At 35.5% G+C, this 24,789-nt stretch overlaps 1 protein-coding gene across 8 annotated transcripts in view; it reads right to left on the bottom strand.

The window, feature by feature from the left end:
- PTPN4 (protein tyrosine phosphatase non-receptor type 4) overlaps positions 1–24,789 on the bottom strand; it is a 217,401-nt gene that overhangs the window by 79,710 nt on the left and 112,902 nt on the right. For all 8 annotated transcript variants that reach the window (XM_060625472.2, XM_060625474.2, XM_060625476.2 and 5 more), the window contains 2 exons: positions 16,692–16,779; positions 1,330–1,418 (listed from right to left, as the gene is read on the bottom strand). In XM_060625472.2, the coding sequence (XP_060481455.1) occupies positions 1,330–1,418; positions 16,692–16,779 (177 nt within the window). The remainder of the gene's footprint in view (positions 1–1,329; positions 1,419–16,691; positions 16,780–24,789) is intronic.

Below are 24,789 nucleotides of genomic sequence, written 5' to 3'. Positions count from 1 at the left end.
GATGTTCATCAATTTTTATATTTTATGCTTCGTATGGTTTTGTGACCCATCTAGGAAGTTTATTGTTATTATTTAAACAAAGTTGTGGCAATTTTCTAAAATAACTGCTTCTGTTACTTATCATATTTCTATTAAAGTGTTATTAAAGTGACTAGTTACAAAAACCTATTAAATAAAAATCACAGATAGTTAAAAATCAGGACCAAATCTTTTAAAAGGAGATGTAAAGAGAAACAGAGTAATACAATGTATTTCTTATGTATTTGTTTCTTCTGCTAAAGAAAATCATTACATTTATTTTAAAAAACTGCAGCTGCTCATATAATGCATAAGAGATATGGTCAAAGTGATTTTTATGATTTTCAACTTATCCCCTTAAAGGAAAGAGGCAGATCCTACTTCTTCTTTTTCCTCGTTCTGGGATACAGAGGGTGAGTCATCCTGGACAATGAGGACAACATGCTAAGGACAGCAGAGCAGTAAAACTGAAAAAACAGGAGTTTTAAACCCCATGGAGCCACCATACTTTCCTAGCACCAATTTAAACCACGTAATAGCAGATCATAGATGCAGCAACCACAACCATCCTCCAACCGATAAAATGGGACCTCACTTAATGCACTTACAGGAAATACTGTAATGTGAAGCAATCATGGAGTGGGTGCCTGGCTGGCTCAGCCATCAGAACATGCAACTCTTGATTTCGGGTTTGTGAGTCTGAGTCCCACGCTGGGTGTAGAAATTACTTAAAAATAAAACTTCTAATGGGGGTCTGGGTGGCTCAGTTGGTTGAGCGTCCGACATGGGCTCAGGTCATAACCTTGCCATTCACGAGTTCGAGCCCTGCATCGGGCTCTGTGCTGACAGCCCAGAGCCTGGAGACTGCTTCAGATCCTGTGTGTGTCTCTCTCTCTGCCCCTCCCCCACTCATGCTTTTGTTTGTCTCTCTCTCAAAAAAAAAAAGATAAATAAATAAAACATTAAAAATTTTTTTTGAAACACTCAAAAAAATGAAAAAATAATAAGGCAGTCAGCATGGTGCAAGACACAGAGTAAACATGACAGTATTAGCTACTATACCATAGGGCAAATTTAAGAGATTCTCCAAGAGAAAAATTCATGAAGTAGTATTCTTTATAAATATTGCCCTGTCTGGATTAAGCAAGTTTTAAAATAAACAATTTAATTATTTTGGTAGTCTCTAGTAGATTTCAAGTGGGATAAGATGCATGACAACATTAATATACTTCAACAACCACTTTCTTTAATATGAATTATTATATTTAGTAATATAATGGTAAAAGCAAAAATATTGATGGAAGTTCTTACCATGGAAAGGTATTCATTCGTACCCTGTTCTTATAAATCAGAATTCCTCCTGACATCACTCCAATCATAATTTCATTGTTACTTTGATCCTTCAAAAAAAGAAAATGACAAATCTAAAATATTGGACTTTTCTTGTTAAATATATATTTTAAAAATAGGATAAGGATTTTTTTAACACAATGTAACATATCTGAAGGCAGCACATAATTGCATAATATTTACAAACCCACATAGTAATTTTTACCTCACGAAGATAAAGAACATACTTCAATCAAACTTAAATGTTAGAATATTAAAATTCATTATCTACAGTAAAAAATGATCTCAGGATTCCCCACAGTGTATAACTGGAATTGACTCTCTGAGACAGGGAATCAAAGGCCTTCTCACCCTGTAGAACGATGAAGTAGGATCTATTCTTTCATTTCTAAATTATTCTAACCTAATTGCTGTGTAAATACAGTGTCAGAATTGCAAAATTAAAGAAAATATGGAAGAATTCAGAGTTTAGTGAAGTGTAACCTATAAAAAAACAAGATTTCCAATATAATGATAAATCCTATAACTAATGTAATACAACAAAAAAATCATGGCAGTAGAGTAGGGAACAACTGTTGGAGAATTTGAATGACTATGGAGAAGAAAATTTGAACTGTGCTTTGAGGAAAGGAAGGGTTTTCATGATAACTCATCCAACTTGAATAGCTAATCTGTACTACTGAGAAAATGTTGAATTAATTTCTCAGATGCGAATCAACCTTGAAATAGTGTTGCTAGTTGACTTGAAACATCCTATAGGCAAGCTAATGCTTTTAGCATTTAGCAACAATGCTTTACCCCCTACCATTCATATACTCAGAAGACAGAACTAATTAATGAAATTATAATCAAGATTTTATAATTGTGCCCCTAGGAAAAAAAATCCTTTAAAATGTAGTTTCAATAACTTCTAATTAAATTAAAAAACTTACTAACTTCTGTGACAGGAAAATAAATACCAATGGCCAAAGTAACACAACACTGAGTACTGTATGACCAACTTATTTAGCAATAACCAGCATTATTGTACACTGTTAGGATTCTTAAATCATTTTTTAAAAAATATCAATTATAAGTTTGGACCAAGATGGCAGACGTAATATATGTTCCTATTGCTCCTTCTGCTCCCACTCTCATACCACAGAAGATACATAAAAACAATCCGCTTGAATGTATATAATCAACAGACCAGACATTTTGAGAAATTTGTAAAGACATAAAGAGGATAAAATCAGATTTTAGGAGAGAAAAAAATTATAGAAGACCACAGCTTGAATTAAACACAGAAGAGAAAGTTCTGTATGGAGGCAGAAAGAAGGTATAGTCAACAGATACAGTTTCACAGACGGCAGATGAAGGAAATAAAGGGAGCCCTCAAATTACTGTCAGGATGATCAGGTAGAGAACAGCTAAGGTAATTAGCTCCTACCAACTCTAGAATCCTGCCCTGTCTGGACTGAATTATGGGACAAGGAAGTATGTGCAGCTTATCTAAAATACCAAGTGTGGATACTGGGGACAGAAATTAGAGCAATCCTCAGAATGGATGGAGAACCTCAAACTGAGAAAGGCAAATTATAGGCATGTGTTTCGCGGCAATATTTTCCTTCTCTCCTCCACCATCACCTAAAGCAGGCCATAAAAAAGAGAATGCTGACAAGCAAGTGGACTAAGAATCACAAATGCAAAAGGAAGTATACAACCAATGATCACCAAGCACTAGAGAAGAACCAATACATTAAAGAGATATACCAAACTCAACAAATAGATAAATCAATCAAGCTGCTATGTTGGCAGAAAAACATGTTTAAAAACAAAAAAGCAAAATATGTTCAGGCTCTCTAGGAACTCAAGTTCTTAAATTATAGCTATCTAGATATGAAATGGCAATTTCCAAGGTGATGCCAGAAGTGAGCAAGATAAAAAAAAAAGAAGTGTTATGTCCTTAATGGACACAAATGCTACTAATTCCAATGTACAGGAAAATGCATGAAGACCACCTTATTTTAAAATATCTTTGTGTTTCTTTTTACCACTTACTACTACCTATATTATGCTATAAATTATGTTATTTAATCTATTTATTTTTTACTCTTCTTCAGTAGAACCCAAGTAGCAAAGCATAGGGCCTTTGTTTTTTCCACTATTGGGTTGTTAGGTGTGTAGAAAAGTGTCTTGTAGAGTTAACCCATGAACAACACAGGTTTGAACTGTGTGGGTCCACTTATATGCAGACTTTTTTTCAATATAGATTTGTAAAATTTTATAGATTTGCAACAATTTCAAAAAACTTGCAGACAAATCCTGTGGCCTAGAAATATAAAAAAAAATTTTTTTTTTCAGTTAGGTATGCCATGACTGCATAAAATAAATGTAGATCCTACTCTGTTTTATTGTTTATTACCATAAAATACACACAATTATATATATATATATATATATATATACATATACATATATATGCATTTTAAGTTTATTTATTTAAGAGAGAGAGAGAGAGAGAGAGAGAGAGAGAGAGAACAAACACATGTAGGGAAGGGGTCGTAGAGAGAATCCCAAGCAGGCTCTGCACTGTCAGTGCAGAGCCCAATGTGAGGCTCAATCTCAAGATCATGACTTGAGCCAAAACCAAGTCAGATACTTAACCAACTGAGCTACCCAGGTGCCCCAATACACACAAATATATTATAAAAAATTAGGATGTATCAAAACTTCTGCACACTTACAGACCGTACAAGGCCTCATTCACAGTCAAGAGAAATGTAAACATTTGTATGAAATCATAACTGCATAACATTTCCTGTAGTACATACTGTATCACTGTAATAATTTCATAGTCACCTCCTGTTGCTGTCAGCTCAGGTGTTGCCAAGCATCAGCTTAAAATATGGTGTGACACTAACCATCTCTGCATGTGCGGTTTGGTCTCTCCAATAAACTGCATCTAGCAGCAAAAGTGATTTCTCACAGCTCTTGCTTATTTTCAACGTGTTTAGTGTAATACCATAAACTTCCAGTAACATCATGGGGCCCATAAAAAGTGCTCCTTAGTGATGCTGGAAGTGTTCCCAAGAAGCAAAGAAAATCATGACATCATAAGAAAAAAGTTGAATTGCTTAATAGACTGAGGCCTGCAATTGTGGCTGCCTGCTGTTTCAAGATAAATGAATCCAGCATGAGTACCATTGTAAAAAAGGAAAAGGAAATTCATGAAGCCATTGCTGCAACTATACTAGCATGCACAAAAACCTGGTACTTGGTGCAAAATGTACCTTTTCATCTCATATTGAAAATGTAGCTTTTTTGTGGGTAATGGACCGCTATAAGAAAGGTATGCCTCTATCTATAAACTCTAATATGATGTGAGAAAAAGCAAAGTCATTATATGACAATGTAAAGCAAAAAGAAGGTGTAGGATCTAAACCTGAAGGATTTAATGCCAGAAAAGGATGGTCTGATAATTTTAGAAAGAAGTTTGGCTTTAAAAATGACAAGAAAACAGGAAAAGCAGTCTCTGCTGAGGAGTCAGGAGACACGTTCCCAGGTGCCATTCAGAAAATCACTGAGGAGAAAGGGTATCTGCCTGAACATGTTTTCTTTTTTTTTTTTTTAAACGTTTATTTATTCATTGTTATTACAGAAAAGGCCATGAAAGCCATCAAGCTCGAAACAATAAATTCCTGGGGGAGAAAACTGTGTCCAGATAACTTTACAGGACTTACTACAGAGCCAGTCAAGAAAATCATGAGACGGATTAAAGATGGAAGGTGAAAGGTTTCATGATACAGACCTATCAAGAAACTCAAGAGCACCGCACCACAGGATTAACAAGGTGACTTGATAGAGGTGAGTGCTCCCAAAATTAGTTCTAGATGATGAGGAAGAAGTGGAAGAAGCAGTGAAGCAAGAAGGGGAAGAAGCAGTGCAGCAATGAACTGACACTGGACAACCCAGCAGAAGAGTTAATTATTGAAGACTGCTTTTGACTTTTCTTTTGCAACATGGGCCCTTCTATGATAGGAGCACTGCAACTAAAGCAGACAGTGGAGGAACTAGTAACCGTACAGAAATTTTATTAGAGAAGTCAAAGAGCAAAAAAGCCTGGTAGAAATTACAATGCATTTCCATAAAGTTACACCGAGTGTGCCTACCTCTCCTGCCCGCTTCCACCTTCCCTGCTTCTTACACCTCTGCTCACCTCTCAGATAGTAAGACCAACCCCATTTCTTCTTCCTCCACAGCCGACTCACTGTGAAGACGAGGATGAAGACCTTATGACAATCTACCACTCTACGAACTGCAAATAATCATCATGCTGTTCGGCTTATAAACTTATCTGTTGTGAATGTGTGTGGGTATCTTTATGCAGAAATCTGACCATATGGGAAAAACTGTATGAAACATTTCTGTGCCATTATCATCAGCAATGTCTAAGTATTCGCCTGGAGAACATCATGTGCAAGACTCATATGGAAGCGGATAGCCTATCCTTATACAGGAATGAGGTCTGTGATATTTAATATAAAATTAGTAATGTGTTAGTTTGCTTAGTGTTTTATAATTCTGCTTTCAAAGAATTACATTACTGTGCAGTATGCCTCTTTGTCTCATAATTGGAGAAACTGTATAACTAGCCTACCATCATCGGTAAGTAGTTTTTAAAAAAATTAACAATGCTTCCGATATTGTATCAGGACTATGAGTGCAATATTGTAGGCCATAAATATTTTATAATGATTCATTCATTGGTACATAGCATTCATACCGCTGCTTCTCCATTATCAATGTATGAATCGTTACTCCTGTAAATAAATATGTATTTCTTTTTCACATTAACTTTTCGTTTTTGATGTCTAGTGTTAGTAATACATTTAATATCTACAGTGTTTTGTATAATAGAAGACAATATTGATGTAGGTACTGACAGACCATTCATCTTGTATATAGACGATGTACACTGATCAATACAGTAGAGTCTTGTAAATGTATTTTTTCTTCTCGATGATTTTCTTAGTAACATTTTCTTTTCTCTAGTTTACTTTATTGTAAAAATGTAGTATATAATACATATAACATAAAAAATACATGTTTATCAACTATGTTATCAGTAAGGCTTTGGGTCAACAGTTGTCGATTAGTAAAGTTTTGGGGGAATCAGAAATTACATGAAGATTTTGGACTGTACTGGGGGGATAAAGGTTGGTGCCCCTAACCCCTGCACTGTACAAGGGTCAACTGTACTCATTTGTTAAATGTTAAATGAATGGATCTCTATCACCAGTAGGAAGAGGTCTTAACTGTTTAGCTTGGCACTGTAGGCCTTTAAACAGCCATCCCATCCCACTTTATCTCTCCCTTCTAACTAGAAAAAACTGTTTCTCATCAAGCCAGTTCTGTGATGTTTTGTGTACCCATAATTACATATTTCTTTAAGGCGGTTCTCACGCCTTCTTCGTGTTTCTCTAATGAATCAAACCAAAGTCTAGATCAAGTTCATATATTTTTTTAAGATTTTGTGCATTTTTAATTAAAAAAAATTTTTTTAACGTTTATTCATTTTTGAGACAGAGCGTGCGTGGGGGAGGGGCAGAGAGAGGAAGACACAGAATCCAAAGCAGGCTCCAGGCTCTGAGCTGTCAGCTGAGAGTCCAACTCGGGGCTTGAACCCAGGAACCAGGAGATCATGACCTGAGGTTAAGTCTGGTGCTTAACTGCCTAAGCCACCCAGGCACCCCTTGAGTCTATCTTCTCTGTGAAAATTCATTAGCCCACATGAACAAGTTTCTCACCCAGGGACAGAACTCCAGAACCCCCTCTAACCAGATCCCAGCCCACCCGACATGCATGTCCAAAAGAGTAGTCACTAAACGCATGCAACTATTTAAATGGAAATTCATTAAACTGACATAAAATTAAAACTTCACTTCCTCAATCACACTAACCACTTTTTGAGTGACAGCACAGGTCTAGAACATTTCTTGCATTTCAGGGAGTTCTTCTGGAGACAGCTGCAAGACCAGAGCTGTCCAATAGAAATACAGTACAAGCCACATGTGTAATTTATGTAGTTACACATAATGGGTGGCTTAGTCGGTTAAGCATCCAACTTTGGCTCAGGTCATGATCTCATGGCTCATGAGTTCGAGTCCTCCGTCAGCGTCTGTGCTGACAGCCCTGAGCCTGGAGCCTGCTTCAGATTCTGTGTCTCCTTCTCTCTCTCCCTTGCTCATGCTCTTTCTCTCTCAAAAAATAAACATTAAAAAAAAAATTATCCCAGTAAATAAATAAAAACAAAAGACTTAAGATAAGACTTAAGAATTAAGTGCAGCCTCCAGTGAATTAACGGATCCAGGCACTGAACATCAATGGCTACTAACATTAAAAACAGAAGTGAAAACCAGACATTATGTGCCTCCTGATAAAATCACACAAAAAAGGGATCAATCCTTACTCTGAACATGCCCCTTAATCAAGCTGCCAATCTGCAAGTAATACACAGAAAGCAGAACACGTTGAGTTACACCATTAATATATGATCAGTACAGTCCAGACCATGACAAATTAAAGGTGAAATGGCCCAGTTCTTTAACATGAAAATTTTAACAGAGATTAACAGAGATTTAAAGTGATCTAGTTAAAATAAACAAACAGCAAGGCCAAGTTGTAGTATCTATGAAGGCACACTTGGGTGATAAAACCATAAAAAAATAATGTAGGAAGGGGCTATTATCGTGACAGGGCACAAAGAAGGTTTCTGGAATGGATGGCTAACATCTACTTCTTGACTTGGGGGGCAGCTGCTGATGTTCCCTGAAATACAGTACACAGTTGTGTATCTGTTTTGTAATAGGCTAAAAAATAACAATGTAAATGGTTGAGATTTAGGATGAATATGAATATTCTAATATTTTTGACCCATACCTCAACCTATCGTTATTCCATGACCTGTAGTGGTCTTCCCTCCTTTCCTTTGGAGAATACTGTTCTAAACACAAACTGCACAGCTAAGACTACCTAATGTTCTAGCCTGTCTATTGTCACAGGTTAAGAGTAAAGTAATTCAATCCCACTAAAATTTTATATTATGGGTGGGGGAAACATTAATTTTAAGTGGTGTAGGGTAGCTATAAAAATAATTTTAATTATTTGTAATTATTAAAATATTTCAAACAAATATAGAAATACCAGGAAGTCAAACAGCATCCCTCACCTTCTCTGCCTCATTCCCCAGGGATAGCCACTATTAATAGTTTATGTTTATAAAAAATATAAATACATATTTTATATAACTACACAATTTCTTTAATCAACAAAAAATATGATATCTTATTCTGTAAATTATTTACTGCTGCATATTATTCCAAAGCATGGATTTATCACAATTTCTTAACCATTTCTGTTCATTTATTTAGTGTTTCTAATTTTTTATTACAAACAGTGCTGTAATAAAAATTCGTGAACACACTATTTAAAACACTTATATAAATATTCTACAGGATAGAATCTGAGAAATGGAAATGATTGAAGATTATATGAATATCTGCACTCCAAAAGGGTTATATCAAGTTATACTTCAACAATGTTTCAAAATGTCCACTTTGCATACTCTTACCAATAATGGATATTTTTAATCCTTTGAATTTTTGCAAATCTTATGAAATTGGTTTCTCCTTGTTATTTTCATGGTTATATTTTATTTTTTTAGATTTTTTTAAAGTTTATTTATCATTTTTATTAGTAACCTCTACAGCAAATGTGGGGTTCAAACTCATGACCTCAATACCAAGAGCCACATGTTCTACTGAGCCAGCCAGGCGCCCCTCAGGATTCTATTTTAGAGGATTAGAAAAAGCAAGCAATTTTTCATAATATCAATCATTTGTATTTCTCCTGTTAAATGCTCATCTTTTTCCTATATTTCTAATTACATGTCCATAAAAAATTAATCCTTAGAATATGAAATATGAATACAAAATAAGAATATTATGAATAAAATAAAATATGGATATTAAAAATTTCTGTAATGTATGTTGAAATTATGTTCTCTTTTAACCTTTAGCTTTATGTTTTCCGCATATATGATTAAAATGTTTATGTTTATATGTTTTTAATGTAGTTAGGCATAATATACATTCACTAATTCAAAAACAAAAGTTTGTGTGCCTTACGTAGGCTTAACAGTGTAGGCAAACTCAAATTATTCAGTGAAAATGAACACAGGTAGTTATCTACTGATCCTTTCATAAAGATGTCTGATACATCACACACACACACACACACACACACACACACACACACACACAAGCTATGTCTAGACAAGATGTGATGAGTGAAAGCACACAGCAGAATTATGGAAAGTCACTGGGTGATCTGAATACTCTAGGGGGACACAGATGAAGTCATATATACTGCTCCACTCTGACGGAAGAAACTCTTTTCTCTGTTTCAAGAGATTACATTTCTAAATTATTTGATTATTCTAACCAATCTGTCAAAAAGTTTTCAAATGCATGTAAGTTAAAAACAGTGTTTTAGAAGAAGCTATAAATTGGTTCTTCAATATAGAAATAGACATCGTATGGCTAAATTACTTAGTATCTCTGTGTCTCACTTTCCTCATCTGTGAAGAAATGACAATACTCCTACCTCACTGGGATACTGTAAGGATTAACTGAGATTAATATACATAAAGTCTTAAGAAGGTGTTGGGGGCGCCTGGGTGGCTCAGTTGGTTAAGCGTCCGACTTCGGCTCAGGTCACGATCTCGCGGTATGTGGGTTCGAGCCCCGCATCGAGCTCTGTGCTGACTGCTCAGAGCCTGGAGCCCGTTTCAGATTCTGTGTCTCCCTCTCTCTCTGACCCTCCCCCGTTCATGCTCTGTCTCTCTCTGTCTCAAAAATAAATAAATGTTAAAAAAAAAAATTAAAAAAAAAAAAAAAAAAAAAAAGAAGGTGTTGGACACTTAGTAAATGCTATTTAGGTGCTATTATTATTACTTGTGTCTTGTATGGCAAAAACCTCTCAAAATTACTGTCCTCGTATTCCTTCTTGTATACTCTGTAATCAGCCTAGGCCATCAAAATACCCCCAAACTGTTCTTACAAGGTCACTGATGACTTCCACATGTCTAATCCAGTTCTCATCTGACATAGTTGAACACTCCTAATTTGCTTCTCTTCAAAGACACACACGTGTCTGAAAGACAGGCTTTCTATCTATACGGTTGCTTCCTCCTGGTTCTTCCTCATCTCTCTAATCTCTGAAGTGTTCCAGCTCTGAGGACCTTTCTCTTCAGTATTTACTAGATTTCTCCGAGTGCTCTCATTTCATGGCTTTGAATATTAACTATGAGCTGACAATTCCCAATGTCTGTCTTTAGTCCAGACCTCTCTTCTGAACTCAGTCCTATACACTGAATTGCCTACCCTCCTTCGTGTGGATGTGTAAAAAGTCTTCTAAAATTTGACTGTTGTGAGACTAATTCTTGACCCACCCTTCCAACCTGCTTCTCCCTGGTCTTTCCCATCTTCCTGAATAGTTACATCATCTGTCTAGCTGTTCAGACCAAAAACTTTGGAATCACTCCTGAATCCTTTTTCTCTCACATCCTATAGCCAATACATCAGTAAATGCTGTCACTTCCATATTCAAAATATATACAGAATCTGATTACTTTTCACCACCCAACTGCTACAACCACCATTATTTCTCACCTTGATCATGGTAAGAGTCTAGCTGGTCTCTTAGTGCCTTATAGAATACTCTCAAATGGCAACCATTGTTATCTTTTCAAAATGTAAATCACACCAAGACTTTTATCTCCTCAAACTGTCTACTGGTCTTGCTTAGAATTAAAAGTTGTAGTGTTTAAAATGTCTTATAAAACCTTAGTCCACCTTAAACTAATCAATACTCTTCTTTCCTACCTTATACTGCACCAGCCATAATGGTCTCTCTGCTGTTCCCTGAACTTCCAAGCAACCTATTTCATGGTTTTCATTGATGTCTCCTCCCCCCTAGATATGCATCTGCATAACACCTTCAAATCTGTTGATAGTCTCAGTGAGGCCTTCCCTGATACCACACTTTGTTGGTCTCACTCCCCTTTCTCAAGTAATTTTCCACCACAGCATCTATTACTATCTGATATGTTATGTATTTAGTTAAAGAAAATTAAGTATAATGTACATATATTAAAATGTATAGGGGCATGTGGGTGGCACAGTTGGTTGAGAATCTGGCTCTTGATTTCCACTCAGGTCATGATCCCAGGGTCATGCAATAGAGCCCTTTGTTGGGGTCTGAGCTGAGCATGGAAACTGATTAGGATTCTCTCTCTCACTCCCTCTGCCCCTCTCCCTGCTCACGCTCTCTCTCTCTCTAAAATAAAAACGTTAACATTTAAAAAATAAATAAAATGTACAAATCTTACATGCGCAACTCAAAATTTTACATATATACCTACACATACATATATATATGTCTGTGTAATCAACACAAAGATACATATTTTCAAAATCCAAGAAGGCTCCCTCATGAGCCTCCCAGCTAATAAAACCCTTCCACAGGTGATTGCTATTCTATTTGCCTATTACTGTAAACTTTACTTCCATGGAATACCTACTATGTATTCTGATATACTCAATTATTTGTTTATAGTCTGTCTTGCCCACCAGAATGCAAGCATCATGAGGGTTGGGTTTTTTTTACCTGCTTTACTCAGTGCTGTATCCACAGTGTCTATAAACAGGACTTGGAACATAGAAGGTGCTCAATAAATATTCATTGAATGAATGAATAATCAAAATAGCATCATTAAGCTTTCCTTTCCTTTGGAACGCTGAAGGGCAAAAGTTATTTTTCATTAGAATTATCTTCATTATTATTACAAATACCTATGGAAATAAGATACTGACAACAAGCCTAAAACTTGAACTGTTTTAGGGTTAATTTAGAGCATCCTCTACTTAACTGAAATCCTAAAGCCAAACTTTCTGTGATTACTTTTACATTTAGGTAACAAGGTTATGCAATACAGAGTTCACATTACACTGACATCCTTATAAAACAGAGATTGAACTGGAGGACCCATGGCATAGGTGTCTTATAACTCTATTATGTTCTTTTATCCTATTCTCACAGTTTAATAAACACTGGTTTTCATTAGAAAAGATAATAGATGTTTGGTGAGCCCTCAAACCATTCATTTAACAAATTAAGACAGTTTAATTACACTAGCAATTACTCCTGAGATAGTGCTTTTATAACATTTTAAGAGGTCAGAAATTCTTCACAAAAATGTAAATTTAGCTCCCAAAATGTTCCTTGGAATTAATATCATATGTTCAAATTGTATTTTCAAGATTATTTTCATATCATTATTTCATTAACTGATCCTAACCAAAAATTTGGGGGTAACTAATCCTTATTCTTTGTAGGTAAGAATCTGAGAATAAAGCAGAGTGCTGGGTGGAAATAATGACTGCATTTGCATCCACTGTTTATTTAGAAGTGTATTTCTTGATTTCCAAATGTTCAGAAGATTTTTAAAGTTTCCTTTTGTTTTTCAAAAATTATATTGTGTGTTTGAAAATCATACATATGTGGAGTTGCTGGATGCGATATTCTACATAAATCAATTAAGTCAAGTTTGCTGAATGCATTGTTAGTCTAAAAACCAGCAAGATAAAGATTTTAGCTATCTGTTCTATCAGTGATCAAGTAAGGAATATTATAAATTATCACTTTCTTTTGCTCCAAAGAATGGGGAAAAACATCTGCAAATCACATACCCATCAAAAAAGTGTATCTAGAATATATAGAGAGTTCTTTAAAAAAAAGGGGGGGTAAGAAAAGAAACAAATAATGGGCAAAATATTTGAACAGCTTATTCATCAAAGAAGATATGATGCTCAACATCATTAGTCAACAGAGAGATACAAAGTAAATACATGCTGAGATGAAACACATCTATTAGAAAAGCTTGAAAAGAAACAAAACAAAACAAAACAAAACAAAATGGACAATGCCAAAAAAGGATGTGAACTGGAACTTGCACAATATTGCGAGTAAGGATACAAAGTTGTTCAGTCACTTTGGAAAACAGTTTGGCAGTTTCATGTAAAGCTAAATACACACTTACCATATGACCCAGCCATCCCACTCTGGGGTTTTTACCCTACAGAAATGAGAACTTAAATCCACACAAAAAAACTGTAAATGATTTTTCTGCAGTGGTCTATTGATAAAAAAAAACCAAAAAACAAAAAACAACCACAAACAATCCAGATGTTCTTCCAAGGGTGAATAAACAAACAACAACAAAAAAGGAATGAACTATTGAAATACACAATAACTTGGATAAATCTCAAATGCATTACTGTAAAAAGCCAGTCTCAGAAGGCTACATAACATAGGATTCCATTTGTAAGACATTTTGGAAAAGACAAAAATTTAGAGTCAGAAAATAGAACCAGTTGCCAGGGATTAGGGGGAAGTGTAAGATTAGATTACAAAGGAGCAGCATGAGCAAGAGTTTATGGGATAATGGATTATCTTTATTCTGATTGTGGTAGTAGTTACATAAATCTATACATATGTTAAAACTGACACAACTGAACACATACACACACCCCTAAAAAAAAAAAATCCATTTACCATATTTTTTTAAAACACAAACTATGTCCCTGCTCCCTTACCTCGAATCTTTTTTTCTCTATCTTGAAGTTCTCAGTCATTCTTTAATTTTCTACAGTTCCCTTTTCCCTTACTCATATAATCTCCTGGACACATAAAATGTTCTTATTTTCTTAAGCATGTCATGTTCTCTTGATTTCAGGTCTTTACTCATGGCGATGGTCTACAGTGAAAACCACTCTCTTGGTTAATTCTTATTCATTCTTCTGGCTTCGGTAATTTACCGAAAAAAAAAATTTTTTTTTCGGTAAATTACTTCTTATAATAAACCTTCCCTAACCTTTGCTCCCAGGCTGGATTAGACGTTTGGTCATATAGTCCCATATCATTCTGCACTTTCCCCTTCTTATCTTCACATTTTTGTCAACGCATGACCCATTTCTTTCTTCCCCACCATCCTGTGAACTCCATGAGATAACTGATGTTTTGCTAAGTACCCCTTAGCACCAACACTGTGTAAGGCACCTAAAAGACCCACAACAATGAGTACTCTAAGACTTATTTGTGTTTTACAGATTGCTATAAATAACTTGTTCTACTCTCTGATTTTTTCAATCTACATTTCAAAGGCAGATAGAAAACATCTTACCTCTTTTTTTCAAAATAAAATATTATTTCAAACACCTTTGCTTGTGATATTCAATTAGGTATTCCCTTTATGTATCCTCTCTCCTCTATTTTTTTGTCATTTTTATTCAGGATGCTGTAAAATTCCCCTCCACGTTCACTGGACATCTGCACATTTTCTTCTTAAGTTCTCAGTATCCACACACAACCAAAACACCCTTTCCTGGCGTTTTCTGTCAGTACAAATTAGGTTTCTAAATAACTCTGACCACTTAAAATTTAATTTAATCTGGCACTCTACATTTATGGCTTTCTTAGAGTTTTACAATCTAATAATTTAAATAACAACAGAACTCCTACCTTAATCAAACCAATAAATACCAATATGGTTAGTTATGCATGAGATCCAGCATGTCACTTAAATTAAAAAAAGAAAGTCTCATATCCTTTGTATTTCATCGACAGCAGTCAGTGATAGCAGGCATCAGGGTACACTACCTTTAGAAAACTGCTAAGGACTAACATGATGGAATTTAGTGATCTTTTTATTGTTAACCATAGTTTAGTTTACATATGTGAAGGAAGTTCCATTAGTTTTAAACCTTATGATAAAAACCAAAATCTAGCTGCACAAATATTGACAACTATGTTACATTTTGGAGAATCAGGTTAAAAAATAACCCACAAACAGAGATGGGCCGGGGGGGGGGGGGGGGGGGTGGGGTGGGGGGTGGGGGGTGATGGGGGGGGGAGAGAAACATTTTAAAGAGAACAAAAAGTTCAAGAGAGCCTTACTTACACATTTTAAATGGAATCAAACAAATAGATTTCCAAGTTACAAACACTCAGAACTAGATCTAGTCATGTGAGGAAAGCAAATCTTTGTTTTTTTTAAAGGAGAGACTGACATAAGCTTTGTGAAATACAAGAACACTCCTCTTCCAGAAGAACATAGCCAGGTGAGGCCCTGAACAATAAAACCATTACATGGAACAGAACTTCGAGTGTGTATATTATAAAATAAATTCAAAATAATTATCTAAGGAAAATGTAACTCCCTTTCAGACTGCTAACCTTATTCGGATTGCTAATTTATCTCAAGAGAATATAAAACCTATCACCAACTCAAACAATGATTACCTATAATTCCATTTTTCATTTGTTATGTAGAAAAGCTGTACTCCAAGTACTTCTAAAGGAACATAACTTCATGATAAAATCATGAGAAAGAATTTAGATAGAGACATACTAATTAAGGACAGCAACTCACAAACATGCTTACAGCAGGGTTCTGGAAGCAGAAAAGTTTGACACCATTAAAAAGTTGTTACAGACTGATGTACAGAAGAAGCCAAAGACTGTAAATTCCATCTTTTATTAATAAAGGGATTTGTCACAGGGGAGAAAGACAACCAAAATATGTTAACATACTTCATTTTGTGCTTTATAAATAAAAATTTATAATGATGCCACTAAATGAGGAAACAAGTGAAGTAACACAAGCCTCGGTGAGGTGAAAGTATCTTTATAACACTGAATATGAATGCAAAAATCCCTACTTTTCCTGCTTTTATTTTGGAAAATAAAAAGCCTAAAGGTACTATCTCTTATGGTCTGCAAAATTATCTTTACAAAAATTATCTTCATAACATAAAAATCTAAAAATAACACATGGGAGGGAGGGCAGGGTGGGAGGGAGGGCAGGGTGGGTGATGGGTATTGAGGAGGGCACCTTTTGGGATGAGCACTGGGTGTTGTATGGAAACCAATTTGACAGTAAATTTCATATATTAAAAAATAAAAAAATAAAAAAATTAATAAACTTAAAAAAAAAAAAAATAACACAAAATACCCACTTCAACCATTCTTCTCCTCAGGTATTAAATCTTAAGGGATTCTGAAAATACTTATATTCAGAGGAAATTTTCAGTGCAACTATGTTGTCAGCACTCACTAGTTATTCCATTGGTTGCCTAATCCTACTAGGCATTAAATAAAAACTCTGATATATAGTAAATGGAGCCTAACTCAACAACATCACATTAGTTCTCTTCACTTACCCTTGCATAGTGGAATTCAACTCCATAGAGTTCTAAGGTACGTGCTGTGTTCAGATAATTAAATTCTGCTTCTGCAGGAGATAAGCCTCTGTAAAGACAGTGTAGTAAAAATTATACCAATCACAAATATGGCCAAACTGGAAAAAAAAAACCTATTTATCTAGAAAAATTTCAGCATTCTAGTTAAATCTTTTATAATACATCATGCATGACTACTCCTCTTAGTTGTATACAGTAATATCTAACTTATCTGGAAAGTAAATTTTCATTAACACAAATCATTATTTTGTAGAATATTTCATTTTCCAGAAATACAAGAATGCACTAGGGGATGTGGAGAAAATGAACCCTTGTGCACTGTTGGTGAGAATGTAAACTGATGCAGCCACTACGGTAAACAGTACGGCGATTGCTCAAAAAATTAAAAATACAAATACCACATTAAAGGGGACTCTTTGAGTAGGGGAAAAAAACACCAAAAGCAACAAAGTCTAGAAAGAAACAGAGAATGTCAACATCACCAGAAACACTAACTTTACAAGTAACACAATGGCACCAAATCTATCAATATCTATCAATAATCACTCTGAATGTAAATGGACTAAATGTCCCAATCTATTGACATAGGGTATCAGAATGGACGAAAAACAATATCCATCTATATGCCACCTATAAGAGACACATTTTAGAGCTAAGACACCTGCAAATCGAAAGTGAGGGGATGGAGAACCATCAATCATACTAATGGACGTCAAAAGAAAGCCAGGGTAGCCATACTTATAATATAATTATATTATTTTTAATATAATTTTAATTATATTAATTTTAATCTAAATATGTATAATAAATAAAATTATATTTAATATAATATATATTTTATAATTATATATCATGTCTAATATAATATATATTAGTTATAATATATATTTTATTATTTTGAGAGAGAGAGAGAGAGAGAGAGAGAGTGTGCGCACGTGTGCACATGAGCAGGGGACAGAAGCAGAGGGAGAGAAAGAGAATCTTAAGCAGGTTTCACGCCAAGCACAGATCCCAATGTGGGGCTTGATGCCATGACTGGGAGATCATGACCTGAGTCAAAATCAAGACTCGGACACTTAACCAACTGAGCCACCCAGGCACCCTGTGACAAACGAGATTTTAAACTGAAGACTGTAACAAAAGATGAAGAAGGGCATTACATCATAATGAAGGGGTCTCTCCATCAAGAAGAACAATTGTAAAAATGTATGCCCCCAACTTGAGAGTCCCCAAATATGTAAATCAATTAATCACAAACATAAAGAAACTCACTGATAATAATACAATAATAGTATGGGCCTTCAATACCCCACTTACAACAATGGACAGATCATCTAAGCAGAAAATCAACAATAAAACAATGTCTTTAAATGACACACTGGACCAGATGGACTTAACAGATATATTCAGAACATTTCATCCTAAAGCAGAATAAACATTTTTTTTCAAGTGTAGATGGAACATTCTCCAGAATACATTATGTACTGGGTCACAAATCAGCCCTCAACAAGTACAGAGAGACTGAGATCATACCATGCACATTTTGAAATACAATGCTATGAAATTGGAAGTCAACCACAGGAAAAAATTGGGAAAGAACACAAATACATGAAGTTTAAAGAAGTTCTCACTAAAGAATGAATGGGCTGGGACACCTGGGTGGCTCAGTGAGTTGGGCATCCGACTTCAGCTCAAGTCATGATCTTGTGGCTGGCTTGTGGGTTCAAGCCCCACATCAGGCTCTGTGCTGACAGCTCAGAACCTGGAGCCTGCTTCGGCTTCTGTGTTCTTCTCTCTCTCTGACCCTCCCTGATTCATGCTCTGTCTCTCTCTCTCAAGAATAAATAAATTTTTTAAAAAATTTAATAAAAAAAAGAATGAAAGGGTTAACCAGGAAATTAAAGAAGAAATTAAAAAAAAAAAAAAAAAAACTACATGGAAGCAAATGAAAATGAAAACTTGACAGTCCAAAACCTTTGGGATGTAGCAGAGATTGCAATACAAATCTACCTCAAGAAGCAAGAAAATTCTCAAATATACAACCTAACCTTACACTTAAAAGAACTAGGAAAGAAACAGCAAATAAAGCCTAAACCCAGCAGAAAAGAAATAATAAAGATGAGAGCAGAAATAAATGACACAGAAACAAACAACAACAAAAAAACCAGTATAACAAATCAAAGAAACTAAGAGCTGATTCTTTGAAAGAATTACTAAAATTGATAAACACCTAGCTAGACTTATCAGAAAGAAAAGGACTCAAATAAATAAAATCATGAAAGAGATCACGACTAACGCCACAGAAATACAAACAATTATAAGAGAATATCATGCAAAATGATATGCTAGAGGGCCTGGGTGGTTCAGTTGGTTAAGCATCCAACTCTTGATTTCGGCTCAGGTCATGATCTCACAATCGTGAAATCAAGCCTCGCATCCTGTTCCATGGTGAGCATGCAGCATGTTTGGGATTCTCTCGAGTGCCCTCTCTCTGCCCCTCTCCCATTTGCTTTCTATCTCTCAAAATAAATAAACACACATTAAAAAAAAAAAGTATGTGCCAACAAACTGGGCAATCTGGAAGAAATGAACAAATTCCTAGAAACATTCAAACTACCAAAACTGAGTCAGGAAGAAATAGAAAATTTGAATACACCCATAAGCAGCAAAGAACTTGGATCAGTAATCAGAATTCTCCCAACAAACAAAAGTCCAGGGCCAGATGGCTTCCCAGGGGAATTTTAACAGGTATCTGAAGAAGAATTAATACCCAGTTTTCTCAAATTTTCCCAAAAACATAGAAATGGAAAGAAAATTTCCAAACTCATTCGATGAAGCCAGCATTACCTTGATTCTAAAACTGGACAAAGATCCAACTGAAAAGGAGAATTACAGGCCAATATCCCTGATGAACATGAATGCAAAAATTCTCAAAAAGAAACTAACAAATCAAATCCCACAGTACCTTAAAAGACTTATTCACCACAATCAAGGGGGATTTATGTCTGGGCTATAGGGGTGGTTCAGTATTCACATATCAATCAACATGATACATCACATTAAAAAAGAAAGAATAAGAACCACATTATCTTCTCAATAGATGCAGAAAAACCATTTGACAAAATACAGCATTCATTTTTGATAAAAATCGTCAACAAAATAGATACAGATGGAACATACCTCATCATAAAGGCCATGTATGAAAGACCCACAGCTAATATCATCCTCAATGGGGGAAAAACAGAGCTTTTCCTCTATGGTCAGAAACAAAACAGGGATGTCCACTCTCACCATTACTATTTAACATGCTACTGGAAGTCTGGGCCTCAGCCATCAGACAACAAAAAGAAATAAAAGGCATCCAAATTGGCAAGGAAAAAGTCAAAATTTCACTATTTGCAAACAACATGATACTCTATGTAGAAAACCTGAAAAGACACCAAAAAAACTGCCAGAACTAATACATGAATTCAGCAAAGTTGCAGGATATAAAATCAACATAGAGAAACTGGTTGCCATTTCTATACACCAATAATGAAGCAGTAGAAAAGGAAATCAAGGAATTGATCCTATTTACAATTGTAACAAAAAGTGTAAGATACCTAGGAATAAATGTAACCAAATTGGTAAAAGATCTCTACTCTGAAAACTATAGAACACTTATGAAAGAAATAGAAAAGGACACAAAGAAATGGAAAACCATTCCATGCTGATGGACTGGAAGAACACTGTTAAAATGTCTATACTAACCAAAGCAATCTACACATTTAATGCAATCCCTACCAAAATACCACCAGCATTTTTCACAGAACTAGAACAAATAATCCCAAAATTTGTATGGAACCACGAAAGACCGTAAATAGTCAAAGTAATCCTGAAAAAGAAAAGCAAAGCTGGAGGCATCATGATTCTGGACTTCAAGCTATATTACTAAACTATAGTCATCAAGACAGTTAAGGTACTGGCACACAAACAGACACATAGATCAATGGAACAGAAGACCCAGATATGGACCCACAATTATACTGCCAACTAATTTTCAACAAAGTAGAAAAGAATATCCAATGCAAAAAAGTCTCTTCAACAAATAGTATTGGGAAAACAGAACAGCAACATGCAGAACAATGAACCTGGACCACTTTCTTACACCATACACAAAAATAAATTCAAAATGGATGAAACACCTAAATGTGTGACAGGAAACCATCTAAATCTTGCAGGAGAAAGGGGGTGGCAACCTCTTTGACCTCGGCCATAGCAACTTCTTATTAAAACACATTGCTAGAGGCAAAGGAAAAAGCAAAAATGAAGTATTGGGACTTCATCAAGATAAAAAGCTTCTGCACAGCAAAGGAAACAATCAACAAAACTAAAAGGTAACCAGCAGAATGGGAAAAGATGTTTGCAAATGACATATTTGATAAAGGGTTAGTATCCAAAATCTATAAAGAACTTATCAAACTCAACACCCAAAAACAAGTGATCCAGTTAAAGAAATGGGCAGAAGACATGAATAGATATTTTTCCAAAGAAGACATCCACCAGATGGCTAACAGACACATGAAAAGATGCTCAACATCACTCATCATCAGGGAAATAAAAATCGAAACCACAATGAGATACTGCCTCACACCTGTCAGAATGGCTAAAATTAACAACACAAGAAGCAACAGGTGTTGGCGAGGATGCGGAGAAAGGGGAATCCCTTGTACTGTTTGTGGGAATGCAAACTGGTACAGCCACTGTGGAAAACAGTATGCAGCTTCCTCAAAAAGTTACAAATAGAACTACCCTATGACCCAGGATTACACTACCAGGCATTTACCCAATGAATTAAAAAACAAAAACAAAAACAGATTCAAAAGGGTGCCTGCACCCCAATGTTTATGGCAGCAACAGCTAAACTATGGAGAGCCCCAGTGTCCATCAGTAGATGAATGGAAAAAGATGTGGTATATACATATAATGGAATATTACTCAGATATCAAAAAGAGTGAACATTTTCCATTTACAATGACATGGATTGGAGCTAGCCATGCTAAGCAAAATAAGTCAGTCAGAAAAAAACAAATACCAAATGATTTCAGTTATATGTGGAATTAAAAAAACAAAGCAGATAATATATGGGAAGGGGTAAAGAGAGAGAGAGAGAGAGAGAGAGACAGAGAAAGAAACAAACCATAAGAGACACTTAATAGAGAACAAACTGAGGGTTGATAGAGGGGAGGTGGGTGGGGGGATGGGCTAGAGGGGTGATGGGTATCAAGGAGGGCACCTGTTATGATGAGCACTGAGTGTTGTATCTAAGTGATGAATCAATGAATTCTAGTCCTGAAGCCAATATTGTACTGTATGCTAACTAAAATTTAAAAAGAATAAAAATACCATGTGAGAGATGAATGAAAGAATGAGTAAGTAATTAAATAAGAAGTACCATATGATCTAGTAATTCCACTACTGGGTATTCACCCCCCAAAAATGAAAACACTAATTCAAAAAGATATATGGCCCCCTGTTTACTGCAGCATTAATTACAAGAGCCAAGATACAGAACCATGCCAGTGTCCATTAATAGATGAATGGATAAAGATGTGGTGTGTACATATATGATGGCACATTATTCAGCCATAAAAAAGAATAAGGTCTTGCCATCTGTGACAAAATGGATAGATCTAGAAGATATTATGCTAAGTGAAATAAGTCACACTAAGAAAGAATAATTTCACTTACATGTGGTATCTAAAAAATGAATAAACAAAAGCAGAAACAGACACATAAATACACTAAACAAACTAATGGATGCCAGAGTTGTGGGTGGGTGGGCAAAATGGGTGAAGGAGAATAGGATATACAGGCTTCCAATGACAGAATGAGCTGGTACAGCATAGGGAATACAGTCAATGGTATTGTATTAGTGTATGATGACAGATGGTAGCTACATTTTTTAGTGTAGCATAAGGAATAGGCTTATCAAATTACTACAGTCTATAGCTGAAACTAATAAAACTGTGTGGCAGCTGTATTAAAAACAAAACAAAACAAAACAAAAACCCACGTTTTAAAAGTCCCTCGGTGTTCTTACGGCTGACAAAGTCATTTGTTCCCTGACAAAATGTGAAAGAAGTGATTTTCAAAATTTGGTCCATATACTGTATCTGTGTTTAATCCATAGTTGCTTCTAAAACATGGAAGTTTTGAGACATTCTCCCGAGCAGTGCTTCTCAGATTATGGTGTACAGACAGGTGGTGATTCGTAACAAGTACAGAAATTGGCAGTGTCAGTCTTTTATATTTTATAGCACTTTGACAGAGCAATTGCATGTCTGTGGAATCTAAGGTCTTGTCATTTTTATGTCTCTATTTCTCCATTTTACTTTTCTAGTAATTTAATTTTATTATTTTTTCAGAAGTTTCATTCCATGACAAACGGGGAAAAAAACTGGTCTCATCAGTTTCAGAAATACAATTGTATACAATTGGATATAAAATGGTAAGGTCCTAAACTATTTATATTTAAGCAATGTCCCAGGTGATTCTTTTTTTTTTTTTTTTTTTTTTTTTATTTATTTTTGGGACAGAGAGAGACAGAGCATGAACGGGGGAGGGGCAGAGAGAGAGGGAGACACAGAATCGGAAACAGGCTCCAGGCTCCGAGCCATCGGCCCAGAGCCTGACGCGGGGCTCGAACTCACGGACCGCGAGATCGTGACCTGGCTGAAGTCGGAGGCTTAACCGACTGCGCCACCCAGGCGCCCCTGTCCCAGGTGATTCTTACGAACACAGCAATGCAGTGTTCTTATGAACACTCGGCAAAGCCATTAGAAGTAGATTTACTCCTGCATTACATATATTTCTAAATATCTTAGTTATCCGATATTATCTGACTATAGCAGAGCAAAAGCAGCAAACTACAAAAGCAAAAAATATCAATCTTTCACTCACTAATGATACCAGAAAAGGAAGCCAACAGCCTACCAATGCATGATCATAAAAATGAGATTCCTAAAAAAAGCACATATACCTCAATTTTCTATAAAATTCAATTAAGTTAAACAAATACTCTATCTCCCCACCCCAATCCCCACTTCTCAAACTGGATGATTCTATTTTTCTTTGTTTAAAGATCTGAGGAATCATTTCTCTAAACCAAATACAAATACATAATCAATATCTTGTCAAATGTACAAGCTTTTTCCTTACAGAAGAGACTTTATTGGCAAATTTTTAAAAAATCTGGTTTATCTTCAAATCCTTGATCAGATATGCTATGTGTAGAACTTTTGCTACAAATGGCACTTACTGTTAGACCAAAATAGCCCCTTCATCTCATTAGGCCAGTTTATTAAAATTCTCATTTTATTAGTCTTATTTTAGGTCAGAGGTCAGCAAACTTTTATTGAAAAGAGTGAGACAGTAAATACTTTAGGCTTTTAGACCACGTGGTCTCTGCTGCAACCACTCAACTCTGCTGTTACATGAAAGCGGCCACAGACATGAAAACGCGTAAGGGAATCTGTGTTCCAGTAGATGTTCATTTATGGACAGTGAATTGGAATTTCTGAAAATTTTACATGCTACAAAATGTTATTTTTCTTTTTATGTTTTTCTCAACCGTTTAAAACGTACAGATCATTCTTAGCCCGTGGGCCATACAAAAATAGGCAGTACGCCAGTTTGTAAACCTGTGTTAGGTACATGGGCCATAACCAAATGAAAGGAAGTTCCCTTAAGTTAAGAGCCAATATTTCTTCAGTGTTTACTATGTACTAGGCACTATTCTGAGTACTTTGTATATATGAACTAATGTAAGCCTTACATTAACTCCAGAGGTAGACACTTTTATTATCTCCAATTTACATAGAAGCAGAGATAGAGAGCAATTTGGTCAAGATTATTGACCATTAAGTTGTCTTTTTTTTTTTTTTTTAAGTTTATTTTATTTATTGTGAGAGACAGAGAGAGGAAGAGACAGAGGAAGAGAGAGAGGGAGAGAGAATCCCAAAGAAGCTCCATGCTGTTAGCGCAGAGCCCGATAACGGGCTTGACCTAACGAACTGTG

Source organism: Panthera onca, chromosome C1 (assembly GCF_046562875.1).
Source record: "Panthera onca isolate mPanOnc1 chromosome C1, mPanOnc1 haplotype 2, whole genome shotgun sequence".
NCBI classification, from domain to species: domain Eukaryota; kingdom Metazoa; phylum Chordata; class Mammalia; order Carnivora; family Felidae; genus Panthera; species Panthera onca.
This window is presented reverse-complemented; position numbering and strand designations above follow the sequence as displayed.